At 37.9% G+C, this 14,336-nt stretch overlaps 1 protein-coding gene across 1 annotated transcript; it reads right to left on the bottom strand.

Moving 5' to 3' along the window:
• Positions 1-6,657: 6,657 nt before the first annotated feature.
• Positions 6,658-13,462, bottom strand: Lum (lumican). Its single transcript, NM_031050.2, has 3 exons — positions 13,439-13,462; positions 10,204-11,086; positions 6,658-7,478 (listed from the first exon to the last, which is right to left on the bottom strand). The coding sequence occupies exons 2-3, from the start codon at positions 11,063-11,065 to the stop codon at positions 7,324-7,326; spliced, it is 1,017 nt and encodes a 338-aa protein (NP_112312.1). The 5' UTR covers positions 11,066-11,086; positions 13,439-13,462; the 3' UTR covers positions 6,658-7,323.
• Between the last annotated feature and the right edge of the window lie 874 nt (positions 13,463-14,336).

Here is a 14,336-nt window from a genome sequence, read left to right as displayed (position 1 = left end):
CAGAATTCAAGATCATTTTTTTATAAAAATGTTAAAATGAAACATTTATCCCAGATGGTTTCTGGGGAAGTGCCAACCAACAGAAATGGGAAGACAGATGGGCAATTTTGGCAAGTCAGTTGACATCTCTGAGTAAGGACTATAAAATCTTGGATAATTCCAGCTTAACTACCTCCACAGAAGAGAGACCGTGCTCCTGGGAACAAAATACACAGGCCTTGTAGGAAGGCTGTGTCTGTCTCTATCAGTCTGGGAGACAGAGCTACTTAAAGAGTGAGCAGTTTATAATGAGCAATTACAAATTCAGATGTGCACAGTCTGCTTGTCAACTACTTACAGTAACCTTTAAGATCAAACTGAAGTAGACCTGGAATCTAAAGGACACCAGGAGGAGATTGGAATACAAGGAAGTTTCTGAGTCAAAAACTCTGTTCACTGATGAAGGAATTCAGAAAGGAAGGTTATCTAGAAATTGTCCATCCATTTCGTTAAGTCTTCACAATTCCTGATTCATGATAAAAACTAGTTCAGCAGAAGTCCTACTAAGGACCAATTCCAAACTAAATAAGAAGAGGGCACCAGATCCCCATAACAATGCTTCTGAGCCACCATGCTGTTGCTGGGAATTGAACTCAGGACCTCTGGAAGAACAGTCAGTGTTCTTTACCACTGAGCCATCTCTCCAGCCCCCTATATAAGCACTTTTTAAGATATGCTTTGCATTGAACTGAGAACCGGGCTCCCATTGAAGGAGTTTTAGAAAGGAATGAAGGCGCTAAAGGGGTTTGCAATCCCATAAGAACATCAATACCAACCAACCAGAGTTTCCATGGACTAAACCACTATTCAAAGAGTACACATGGATAGACTCATGGCTTCATCTGCATATGTAGCATAGGATGGCCTTGTTGGGCACCAAAGGGAGAAGAAGCCCTTGGTCCTGCTAAGGCTCAACCCCACAATGTAGCAGAATGTCAGGGTGAGGAGGCAGAGAGGGATGGGTGGATGGGCAGGGGAATACCCTCATAGAAGAAGGGGAAGGGGGATGGATTAGGGGGGTTATGGACAGGAATCTGGGAAAGGGGATAATATTTGAAATGTAAATAAATTTAAAAATCCAAAAAAAAATAGTAACAGAAAATAAAAGAAAATAGAATTCAGACTTTGGATCTTATTTCTACAGATAACATCCTTCTGCATCAGGAAGGGTTGGACTTACAGAGAGAGGTATTTGTGCGATGTGTTCAACTCAGAATGGGAGTTAGGAAGGTGGAGGAAAGCCTAGATGAAGACCTTTGAAGTCACTAGCAGATTAACTGAATTTACCCTTCTGGGCTAGAAAAAGATACAATGAGAAACAGAGTTTAGATCCATTTTGGTCAGTAGTCATTAAGTTATTATTGATTGGATGGGAGGGATAAATATGAGCAAGTTAACTATGGGATACATTATAAAAAAACCTTAATAGTAGTAACGGAGCTAACCTATGAGCCAATCCTCCCACTTCTGAGCATGTGTATAAATATCTAAAGGAGTGCAAGGAGTACTTCCCAGAATATTGACATTTTTTTTTGGTTCTTTTTTTTTTTTTTTTCGGAGCTGGGGACCGAACCCAGGACCTTGCACTTCCTAGGTAAGCGCTCTACCACTGAGCTAAATCCCCAGCCCCGAATATTGACATTTTTATGTCCACTGCTTCATTATGCATAGTAAACGGTTATTGGTGGACACATGGATTTTTAAAGTGGTCAAACATGTATAGTGAAATTTTAGCTAAACAAACAAAAAGCAGAAAATTCCAGCAGTTTGCAGTAAAAGCGACAGACCTGGAAAGCAATCTATTTAAGTAGAATGTTATTTATTTAAAGAACCTGGGAAGCGAATTTTAAGAGGTAAAGAAAGCAGAATAATAGTCTCCAAGATCAGACATAAAACAAGGCTATTCATGATAGATAGAATAAATAAGCACAGGGATCTATAGCTCAACCTGACAACTGTAGTTAATAATAATATAGAACAGTGGCTCTCAACCTGTGAGTCATGAACCCATTTATATCATATATCAGATATTCCGTACATCAGATATTTACATTATGACTCATAACAGTAATAAGGCTACAGTTATAAAGTGAGCAAAAAAGATAATTGTATGGTTGGCATCCCCACAACAATGAGGAGCTGTATTAAAGGATTGCAGTGTTGCGAAGGTTGGAAACCACTTATAAAGCATATTCCTGAAATATTGCTAATATGGTAGATCTAAAATATTCCCAAAACAGAAGCATCATATAATGGAAGGTGACCGGTGTGTTAAGTAGCTTGACCAATCCATGACACATTCTATATGCACATGTGTGTGTGTGTATTATTGATTGTCAATACGTATAATCTTATACCTGAGAAAAATATTTAACAAATAGAAATGAATGGTCTCAAGAGTTAAAATAATTTCAAGTATTTGTTTGAGGTTGAAGAGAGTGAAGGAAGGACCTTGTTGGACTTCCCAGAATGGGCCCAGTTCAAAATCTACTTACCGGGTTGGGGATTTAGCTCAGTGGTAGGGCGCTTGCCTAGCAAGCACAAGGCCCTGGGTTCGGTCCCCAGCTCCGAAAAAAAAAAAAAAGAAAAAAAGAAAAAAAAGATCTATTTACATAGTTTGCTCTTCTCCATCACTGCTTTGTTACAACTCCAGTCAACAGTCACATATTAAGAACTTTGCTTTGTCAGGGCTTGAAACAGGGAATTTATAGACAGACTTGTAAGCATATTCAAGCCCCTTAACATCATGAGAGCTTGTTGAACAAAAACCTTCAGGTTGAAAATAAATACAGTCACAATGACAGTTAACACTGAAAAGGTGTCTGACCCAACATATTCGTGTTTCCTCAAGAACATCTTATAAATATTTATTGAAAATAACATATAAAGGCTATTTCTACTCTCTTTGCTTCTTTTATGTTCGAGAATATATTATGATCGTAACATTTCTCTTCCCACACTTGCCCATAAAAGGTCTCTCTATTCTCAAATTTGTGAGCTCGATTTTTGCTTATTATTGTTACAAAAAGTATTGTTTGCATTGTTGTAAACATCATAAAATGTAGCAATCAACAATTATGTCATAAAATGTAATATCAATTTAGGAAGGGTAAGAATTTGTTTAGGTAAATGAAATCTGAGAGAGGTCCTGCCACACAGGGGGGCAATGTTGAGCTTAGACAGTGAAATTAACAAGCCTATCCCATCTACTGATGTTACCTAAACTTTAGCTTCTCTTATTGAGAAAACCTATTCATTGTATAACTTAATAAATTATTATAATTCCCTGGATATATACATCCACATTCACTTTATATGCTTTCAAGATATCTAAGTTTCATTCTTATGCTTGCCCCTTTTAAGTTATGTATTAAAGTTGATTTTTGGCCCCTTTAAAAACAAAGAACATTTTTTTTCTTTTTACTGTGAGTAAATGTTAAGTGTGTATGGTGGGTACATTCAACCAAGGGGGAAATATCTAAGGCCATCATTATGACGAAAATTATAGCTTTGGAAATACTGAACCCCAAACTTACAAGACCATAAGCAAAGAAATTCGGTTCTTTGCAAACCCAATGGTTTAAACTCTCCAGTATTTCTGAAAACCTAGTTATTACAGCAAACGAACTTTTAACTAAGAAATCAGCTTTCCTCTGGCTCATTTAGCGGTTTGTTACTCATGCATTTTCTTATACTTAATAGAGCATTAGGGATCTTCCCAAACCTCAAGACCAGAGAACATTATAGTCTTCTGTGCTATAAAGGCCTACTTTTCAAATGGACATCTCGAGAACAAAGAGGGAATTTTCTCATTTTCCCCGCTTTCCATTGACTTAAAGGACCGCAGTTAAGAGTTTAAGTAAAGCCAACCAAAGGGCGGAAAATTTTTTCTGAGTCAGAGATTTGCTCCATTTGTGCGGAAATGTATCCCGAAAGAAATGAAATAAAAACCATTGTTTGACACAGCTAAGACACTGTTACTATAAATTCATCTCTCTTCTGATCAATTTCCCTTGGTATCTTCTTGAAAATTCAATCAAATTGAACATGAAGGCATCTTTCTTGCTGGAACCCAAACCGGGTAGTTCCAAAGGAGAAAAGTTGCCTCCAAGTGATTAAGCACCTGAGTTCAATGGCAGTTTCTAACTTCAGGAGTAAGTGTGCTGTGTGTGAACACCCAGATGTTTTCTATTCTCATTTCCATATGCTGTGAACACCAGGCTTCTTTCTATCATGTTTCTCTAGAAAAAGAAAAAGGTCTATCTTTTATGGTTCGAGACTTTACTAGTTTAACCACAGGACCACACTGAGTCACTGTGGCGAGAAATAAGACTCACGCAGAGATGCTGTTTTAAGACACTGAATCTCATGCTACGCACCGTGCTGAGTTTCTGTAGCTGGGCCTTTTTTTGCTGGTAGACATTAGACATTTTGAAAAACATTATCTGACCTCAGGTCATCCGAAAAGAACGTGTGTCTGCGTCTGGCTTTTTCATCCCGATGACCTACCTACAACTGGCCCACAAGATAGAAAGGACAGCCAGAGTTTGTGTCTGGCTCTGCTCAGGAAGAGCACCATGATCTGTTAACTATTTCAGATGCGTCTACAGGGAGCTACTTTCCTGTACTTTAGCTTTGCCTTTGTCAAATCAACCCAACTCCAAAGACGATTCTGATTGGCAGTAATAGCTCATACTTCAGACTCAAGAATAACGTTATATTTTACATAGAAGTCAATCCAAGGCTTTTAAAGATGTAAACGCACTTCTAGCTGAAGTATAAACCATTCACTCTATAAAGTGAAAAGCTCATCTAAGGCCACATATTAATAGAGAACTTGTGGCACACTCTTCTCCATCTACCTAGCATCGGGTTTCCAAGAACTGGTAGTGGATTTTATGGAAAGAGCAAGAAATTTAAATTTTACTTCTACAAAATAGATTTTTTTGAAGAAAAGTGTGTTTCAAGTTTGTGCCTTGAAAGGGGTGGACTAATCACAACTTTTAAGGAACTTGACTCTGCAGAGAAAAGACAGGAGACTATCAGGTACACAGTCAGCTGATGCAATATTCCTTCCACTCCAATCTTAGTGATCCAGATTCATTGCACAGGTTGCAAGTTACTGGACACTAAAACATGAAATAAGTCATTTAAAGTGCTTCCATGGAATTACGGTACTTTAAAGACATGCTTCGTACACAATGAGTACTAGGCGAGTGTGGTGTTGACTACCTATACTGGCTAAGAAACAAGTTTTACACAGAGATGAGGACGAGTAACCAGGAAGTTATCTCCAATTGGTGATCATTCACAAAAGGAAAAATAATAGTTTCTCTTTTCCAATGGAGTCTCAGAGGGTTTACAAACCTCATGTAAGGGCAGGTTCAATAACCAGCAGCGTATGGCCACCACAAAATCAACTTAACAGTATTTTTGGAGGACTTTGTTATTGTTTTGTATTGCTTTCTTTTGATTTTGTTTGTTTTGTCTCATAATGTTTTATCAAGGGTTTTTTTTAACCTTACTGGACTTTTGTTTATATATTATTGCTTCTGATTCTGTGTTTTTATGGGATTCCTGTGTATGTATGTTGCCTTGTGTATGTACTTCCTGGGCTTTTATTTCTTCTCTCTCTCTATATATATATGTATATATGTATATATGTATATATGTATATATATACACACATATATATAAACTTTTCTTGTTCTATGTGTTGTTACTTTTAAACTTACCTAATTGTTTTCTAAAGACAGAGAAGACTTAGGCATGGATGTGTGTGGAGTTAAGAAGAATCTGAGAGCATATTCGGGGAGGGGTATGATCAGAATATACCCTATGAAAAATCTATTTACAATTACAAAAATCAAACTGTGAGTGCGTGGTGTGTGTGTGTGTGTGTGTGTGTGTGTGTGTGTGTGTGTGTGTGTGGTGTTGGTTTTTCCTGAGAAGACATGGGGTTATGAGTGTGAATATGGTCAATATATATTGTGGAGAGTTCTCTAAGTGTAAAAAAACACCTAATTATCAAAATAAATTCTGGTAACCTTCTAAACATAACGAGAGAAAACAACAGCCAATCTTTAATGTTTCCTGGATGCAGGAGGTTATTTTCCTTAGTGACATTTCCTGCTATTTCCTGTTGTGAGAATTGTGGAATCCCATAATGTGGAGCAATGAAATTATTACTGTTATTACTGAAACATAAAATCAATACATGTAATTCAAACACATTGGATTAAGGACATAATGAGTTCTATTTTAAAACATTTTTCATAATATTCTATGATCAACTTGTGTCTTAGAATACCTCACCATTTACCTTTAGAGTTCAGCTGAGATTTTCCACAGTTATTTCTGGAATGGGGTTCCACCATGTAGAACAGAGAAAAACAACCAGGAATGGTGTACTAACAATATCCAGGAAAGTGTGAAATCTAACTATTCTTATAAAATTGGCATAGTAATCCACTGTAGGTGAATACCAGAACCAGAGAAACTGTGGGATGCTCTATGATAAACAAGTAAGATAGGATAAGCTGGGACCATCTTGGCATGTGTTTGCACTCCTTTATGTGTCTTATAAGAGATATGATTTTCACAAAAATTAACACCCGATACCATTTGCATTGTTTTATTTTGCTATCAGCTTGTTAATCATAACATGCAAACAATCAGAAAGAAACATAGATATGACAGGAAAATGACTCAAGAAAAGTTTCATTAAGTAACTGGGCAAATTCTTACTGCTAACTACATTTCTTTAAGTAGACAGGTCTTTAGTAATTTTCTTTGGTATGTTGCAAATCACTGGTTTCAAAACATAGGATCTAAACTTCTGTAAAACAAACTTGACATGTCACAAAAATTTGGATTAGGATAACAAACATCCATGCATGTTTGTTTCATGTTTTCGAAGTCACTAATGTAAAATGTGAGGAACCATAGAAACCTGGTGGACTTCCAAGCAATCAGTAAAAAGGCTTCATAATCACCTGAACATAGAGCTATAGAAAACATTAAATTCACAAATAGACTTAAGTTTAACGGGTTTTATGTGTCTGTTCTCACGATGAAATAGGCCTGCTTTTCATCTTTTATTTAAAAAGTGGTAAATGTTCACAAAACATTTCCTTTATTAATTAAAATCCATGAAGTAATACCAACAACAACAATGACAATAACAATGTAAAGGATATTGTGAAAACTTTAACACATCCAGCAAATACCCATCCATGAAGTACTGCTCTGGAACATACTTCAATGTATTAGAATGAGAGGAGGTTAATTAACCGTGATTTCATTTGCTACACGTAGACACTCGTACATGTCAGGGGGCAGACTGCTTTGAGTGAGGGGATTGCCATCCAAGCGCAAATGCTTGATCTTGGAGTAAGATAGTGGTCCCAGGATCTTACAGAAGCTCTTGACATCAAACTCTGCAAATGGAAAAATAGAAAGCTGAATCATCTTTCATCGTGCTATCTTGAAAGTACCATTTTGAAAACTAACCCATAAATGGTTTGTTAGCAGATAGTCTATTGCATGTAGAAAGTCAGCTTTATCATGTCTTTTTAAAATAAAAGCCATGGAGCTTACATTTCAGGCTACTAAAGTGGTGCCACAGTATTTAGTAAAAAAATTAGGGTGAATCAAATGAAATTTCTCAGAAAAAGAAAGAATTTATTTAATTTTGATAATAAGGTTTAGAACAGAACTCAACTAACATGAAATGTTTAGTCTGACCTGAGAAATATGAATTGTTTGAATGACCTCATCAATGGAAAACTTATCCTTGTTTTTTTTTCTTCAGCTGAAAATGATAGGCTTGGTTGAATGATCATTATGGAATTTTCCACCAACCACACACTATGGCAGAAAAGCAGAACTTCAAGACATAAACTAAGTCACGGAATGTGTAGCCAGTGTTACTTGCTGGTGGAGAAGCTGCCACAAGCAAGAACTCATCTAGGGTTTAAACCGAAAGCAAGATTATTACTAGAACTATCTATGTTCACATAGGTCAATGTAAACTTATACTTGTATGGTTCTTGGCTCGCTATTTTCTTTCATTCCCAAAGTCTGGCGAGTGATTACAACAACAAAAAAAAACCCTTAAGCACACTGTCCTCTAGTCTCTGCTGATGCAGATTTAAACAACATTTTCAGCGTGACTCCTTGGTCTCTCTCATACTCATCTCTGAAAAGGTATGAAGTAAAGAAAGAAGAGAGTTCTAGGTCCTCCTTTGCAGGCTATCCTGCTACTTACCTTGGGAATTTGGAGCTCTCAACTGCACCCCGTCTGATATAATGTACTGCTTTCACAGAGTTACAATAAAATTATTCAGTTGTCCAAACCACATTGCAGTACATCAACACATATAATGCCCTCCATACTTGCTGATACCTTTCTAACCCCATTTCTCATCATCTGAAGAAGATAAAGGTTGGGTTAAATTAATTATTAGTCCTAAGACAGGAATAGGGATGACTGTTTGGGGTTTTATATTGAAGCCCTGTAACTTTCAAAGGGTGGAGGTTGTGTTCTTTATATATAGATGGGGATGAGCCACAGGTCAAAAATAGTCTTAAAATTTGCATATATAAGTACGGTGAACATTTTTTATTGCCTTTGTCCCTGAGCATTATAGCACATGACCTTGTAGACAGCATCTCCATTTTACTGAACATCATAATTTGTCTATAGAAAAGTTCATGTAAGGAGATGACTTACATAACGTTGTATGGAACTGTTATAGCATGTATGTAAGGGACTTGAGCTTCTGTAGAGTTTGAGATCCAAGAGAGTTTGAGAGCCACTATTCCATAGGTACCAAAAGTTGTGCATTTATAGGTTTATTAGTAAATGTAATATTCAGTGTTTAGAGCCTGATTTAGACTGCGATTATTGCAAATAATAAATGCAATCAAATCATTGCTTAGGAAAATTGAAGGACATGAACTGTCTGTCGCATGTAAACAGTTGTGCCAGTATAATCGTGATAGTTTGAACCGTTTATTCTGTAACAGTCAAACTGTTTCAAACGCTGCTTTGATGGATCTAAAAATCCATTTGAAAATAAAATAGAGAATGGCACTTATGTCAAAATTCACAGTCTTCTCCATGAAAAGGTGTAACCCAGGAGCTATATGAAATTAAAGAAATATTGCAATGTAGTCCCGCTTATTTTTCTTTCGGATAACAGTATTTTTGTCTCAGGAAGGGAAGTGGACTTTTCACTAGATAAACAAGTTCAGTTTGAATAGACAATGATTTCTTTATACATGGAATGGTGTTTTCCACATGAATTTTTCACATTTTCGTGAACCGACACATTTCTGTCCCAAACTCTATTAAATGGTAAGGTTGGGATTGAACAGTTTAATTCTCTCCCTGATTTCATATTGTCTGTACTGAAGTAAGCAGAGGTGAATGGAAGCCCTCAAAGAGCAGACCAAGTCCACCTCCATTGTGGAGATAGATTAAAAAATGAAAGACAGCATCACCTGAAGAGAACTGGGACTGTGGGTGAGGTGAAGGACTGTACAAAAGCTAAGGGCTCTATAAGGATATCTTATATATAAATAGATATTTGAAATCTTTGTCGACACCCTTTCCTTCCTTCATCTTCCTTATGATACTCATTGAAATGTTTTGAAGATCACATTTACCATGTCAGAAAAGAGTGGTGGTGCTGGCCATGTTAATAGGGTAACACCTTGAACTTCAAGACGTGGGAGAACGGTTGAGAGACTGTGCTTACTGAAAGTCTTCTGAAGGTTCTCTTCCTTCCCTCTACTAGATTATGTCACTTAATGAAGGCAGCACGCAATTCTATGCAAGAACAAACTAAGCTGTAGCCAAAAACTACTAAGAGATAAGACATCATTGTCAATGAGTCTCAGATAACACTGAGAAATTCAAAGAAAAAGTCTATGACTTTAATGGCTCTTGGTCTTGGCACTCTAAGGAAAGGCTAGGAACAATCCAATGTGTTACTGAGCCAGAATTCCATGTTTGGATTCTGTTGTCCCTTTCATTCATTCCTATTACATTGTGCAGTCTAAGCATGTCAACACTGAAAGCATTTGATACAAACTTTAAGTATGTCAGCTTGATAGACGCTTTAAGTGGGTCAAACCCAGGGGCAGCTTTATACTTACTTTCGAGTTTATTGACCTCCAGGTAATAGTTTTCAAGGTTTTCATTAACGGTTGGTATACTCTTGAGCTTATTGTAGGAGAGATCGAGCTCGAGCAGAGATGATATGTTAAATGAGTTTCCAGGCACGCCACTGTCAGCCAGCTCATTGTGAGATAAACGCAAGTATTGAAGCCCGGTGAAGCGATTGAAATACTCATCAGGAATGTTGGTGATCTTATTGTTGTCTAGGTAGAGAGTTAGAAGAGATGTTGGAAGGCCAGCGGGCAGCTTGCTCATCTGATTGAAGCTCAAGTCGAGGTATTCGAGTGACTTAAGGCCTTTCAGAGAAGCCGAGACAGCCTCCTCTTTGAGCTGGTTGTGTTGAAGGTAAATGAAGGTCAGGTTTACCAGCCCGTCGAAGGAGCCCAGCTTGCTGATCTTATTATTGGCCAGCTGCAGGTCTTGTAGGGACTTTGGGAGCGGACCCACGGACTCGGTCAAATTGTTGTAGTTTATATGCAGCTTCTTCAGTTGTTTCAGCTTAGAGAAGACCTTTCCTTTGATCTTGGAGTTTTCTAGAAGATTGTGGTCAAGAATGAGCCACTGCAGATCCGTTACATTCTCAAAGGCCTTTTCATCAATATGGTCGATCTGGTTATTCCTCAGGTAAAGGTACTTGATGCCAGGGGGCACCATGGGCACACTTTTCAACTTGAGATCATCACAGTACATGGCAGTTGGGTAGCTGTGGGGACAGTTACATTCTGGTGCACAGTTGGGTGACAGTTCCCCATACATGAAGAGAGGGGCATCATAATCATAGTATTGGCCACTGACACTACCGACTAATGCCAAGACAAGAGTGAACGTACATACATTCATTTTCAGCAAGTCCTCTGTGCCCTAAATAAAATGGAAACAAGTCATTACAACATAAGTAATTTCAAGAAAAAAAAGGTCAATTTTCATTACACTCATTAACAAAGTGCATTTTGTCATTTCATTTTCAGTGCCTCCAAATAGTGTCTTCACTTCCATTTAAAACTGTTTAAGCATGAGAAGAGTGTGTGTGTGTGTGTGTGTGTGTGTGTGTGTGTGTGTGTGTGTGTGTTCGTGCGTGTGTGTTCACACCCTTGGGTGGGAACAGGTTCCAGGTGTGTACACATGCGCCCCCTTGTGGGTTTGGCTGCCAAGTGTTTTTAGTCCTTGTCTTCTGATACTTGCTTAATTGAAATACCAGTCAGGATATTTCCTGGTGGCACCACATCACACAGTGTTAGAAACCCTATTTAAGAACATTCCGTAAGCCAGAAGAAATGAGACTTAGAAGACAACTGGAAATTCCCCTGTGCATTCTGCTATCAACATCATTAAAATGTCTCGGAAAGATCTTAACTGCCCACAGGGGCAATCTTTGGCTTTCCCTGGGGCAAACTGCTCTTGCTGCTTGTGAGGTAGATGAAGCAACAAGCACATTCCTTTCCAGGGGCCTTGTTACTGTTGTGGATTCTGAGGAAAGAATATTTACATTATTTGTAGCTTAACATTCCATGTTTCCAAATCCACTGAAAACTGTGTCTGAAGCCGGTATTTAGTAAATTAATTTTAGAAGAACAAATGTTTACCCAACAGGGAAATGTCAGACAGTGTTGACTTTTAAATCCAAACCGAAAAGCATACCAATTATAGGAAAATGACCTTGTGTCCAACTTTTAAAACTTAAAACCTTCTCCTTTTTAAATAATAAGCTCATCTTCTTTGTGCAAATTGGGAGGTGACACGATTTGCTAATGCAAATATTAGTGTCCTCACAAAGTAAAAGCAGGAGAAGGCAGAGAATGAGAGAGACAAAACCAGAAGAAAATAAAAGTAACGTTCGCATCATGCACTGTGTGTAAAGTATTAAGCTGAGAGTGTAAATTCAAAATATTTCCTGGTAGTTATTTTCACATAACATGTTTCTAAGATGAGGATCAATAACAATTAAAATGTCAGAGAAAAGCTAGCCATTTACATAAAAGAAAGCTAGACCGTAAGAGTTGGGAATCACAGAACGCATTGCAGAAAAGCCAGTGTTCCTGTGAGAGAAACAGCATCCAGAGAATTCCCTTTCAGATACTCCCTGTCTTGCACGCTATTTTATGTAAGTAGCATGAGACAAGCATTTACATTAGGTAGTTTGGAGCAAGTAGAAGTTGGGAACCACGCAATTTTAATATATATGTTTTGCTTTAGCTTAGAATTGTAACAGATGTCAGAAAAAGAAACATTAAAACATTTTATGAAAGATATACTTAGAATTCTAACATAAATGCAGTCACAATGCTAATAAATAATCCACCCTTCCATGATGCTGATGGATGTTTTTAATTTAGTAGACAGGAGTTGCCCACAGCCTAGCACTAGGAGCACATTGACAGTAATAGAATTCCTCACAGGTTTCTGCACATTAATGATGCATAATCACAGAAATGTATCTGTTGATTTGCTTAGGTTTTGACTCTTTTAATGGAAAGTGCAGAGTAACAAAAACTCCTTCCACGATTTTGAAAAAGCAAAAGGTAACAGTCTGAATTCAAAGCAACCTTGTGAACACACAATGCCTCCTCTGTGAGGGGAAGTCATAATTTGGCCCCTACTTTTCAAATACCTCTGGCCATGAAAGAAATGCTTTTCTGCAAAATAAATAAATAAAATAAAATAAAATAAAATTGTTTTCCGGAAACTTTTAAAAGCATGTTCTTTAAGGGGTCTATACCAAATCACAAATCTTTGAAATGAGCAGAACATGAAGGAGCTGTCCCCACAAGTATCTGAGTTCCTCTGCTAACGTTTTAGAACTCAGAGTGTTTATTGCGACCTGTAACAACATATTTTATTGCAAATCCTGTTGACTGCTGGCACCTTCTCCGTTCCAATACTCGGTTTCAACCATATAAGAATATGTAGCTGATTACCGTAGATGGTCAGCGTTTTAATTTCTGTACTTGGAGTGTCTAGTCTAACTTTTTTTTTTCATTGTAACTTTGGAACACTGTAAATTCCCCTTGCCAATCAATCTGGCAAACAGAGTGAAATTAATCCATCGATGATGGAAAGCTTATTAGGTAAAATGTGAAAATAAATGTTCAAAACTGTCACTGAATAGCAAATTGGCAAAATTCCTCTACATCTTTTTTTCCCTTGTTCCTTTTAAAATTAAACATCATCCCCAAGAATCAGCATCCCCTGGGCTGTAGTTAAAAGAAAACTTACCTTACTCTCTTGACACTGTTTCCGTTAATTCCTTAAACAGACGCACTGTGAACAAGGTTCCACTAATATATGCTGTGAACTCTGTCAGGGTGGAACTGGCTGCCAGACTCTCAGTGATACAAGAGCTGAGGAGGGGGGGGGGGACCAGCCCAATCACGCCAGCCTCTGCATGAAGTTATGTCACTGTGGGCTCTTGTGGTGTTGCCTCTGAGCACGCTTCTCTCTAACGAAGTGCAGGTGGACAGAACAGACCCTTCCCTATGGAATCGGGGAGAGAGAGATGTACTTTACTGGATCAAACCCCCTAAGAATTGAGCCTGCTGCAAATGAAGCAGTTTGGTGTGAGAGTGTTTCTGCTACGAACTTTTGTACTTCTGCATGTGTGGTGGTAGTTAAGGGTGATCTCCTCAGCCAACTATCGTGCTCCTGTAAAGATCTCATAAATCACAAACAGAGCAAAGAATCTCAGGAAAACGCAACTGAGCATGCTCAGAGGAACTGAGTCCTTTCTGGCCATCTCTCTTGGATTACTTGTTTGATTCCCTTGGACCAGCTTGCTAATTGTCATAAGGATAAATTCATCTCTGTACTATGAACAGTGCTTATGAATAGTCGACACAACTGATAGTATGAACATTTTAGTCCACTTGTCAGGTTGAGGAGACTCTTTTGATGTTCCTGAGATCTGGAACCACTCAACAAAGTCCGACCTGTTTTTCATTTGTGGATTTCCTCAGGAACTCACTCAAAACCCTACTTGAAGATTATATTCTATAGCTTAAAGCCAAAGAAGCGGAACAGAAAAACATAAATATATCCTAAAAATATAACAAGTCACTAATCTTTCTCATTCTGTTACCACATCATCCTGACTTTTTTCCAAGGTGGAAGGCACCCA

This window comes from Rattus norvegicus, chromosome 7, assembly GCF_021556685.1.
Source record: "Rattus norvegicus strain SHRSP/BbbUtx chromosome 7, alternate assembly SHRSP_T2T, whole genome shotgun sequence".
In the NCBI taxonomy this organism is placed as follows: domain Eukaryota; kingdom Metazoa; phylum Chordata; class Mammalia; order Rodentia; family Muridae; genus Rattus; species Rattus norvegicus.
This window is presented reverse-complemented; position numbering and strand designations above follow the sequence as displayed.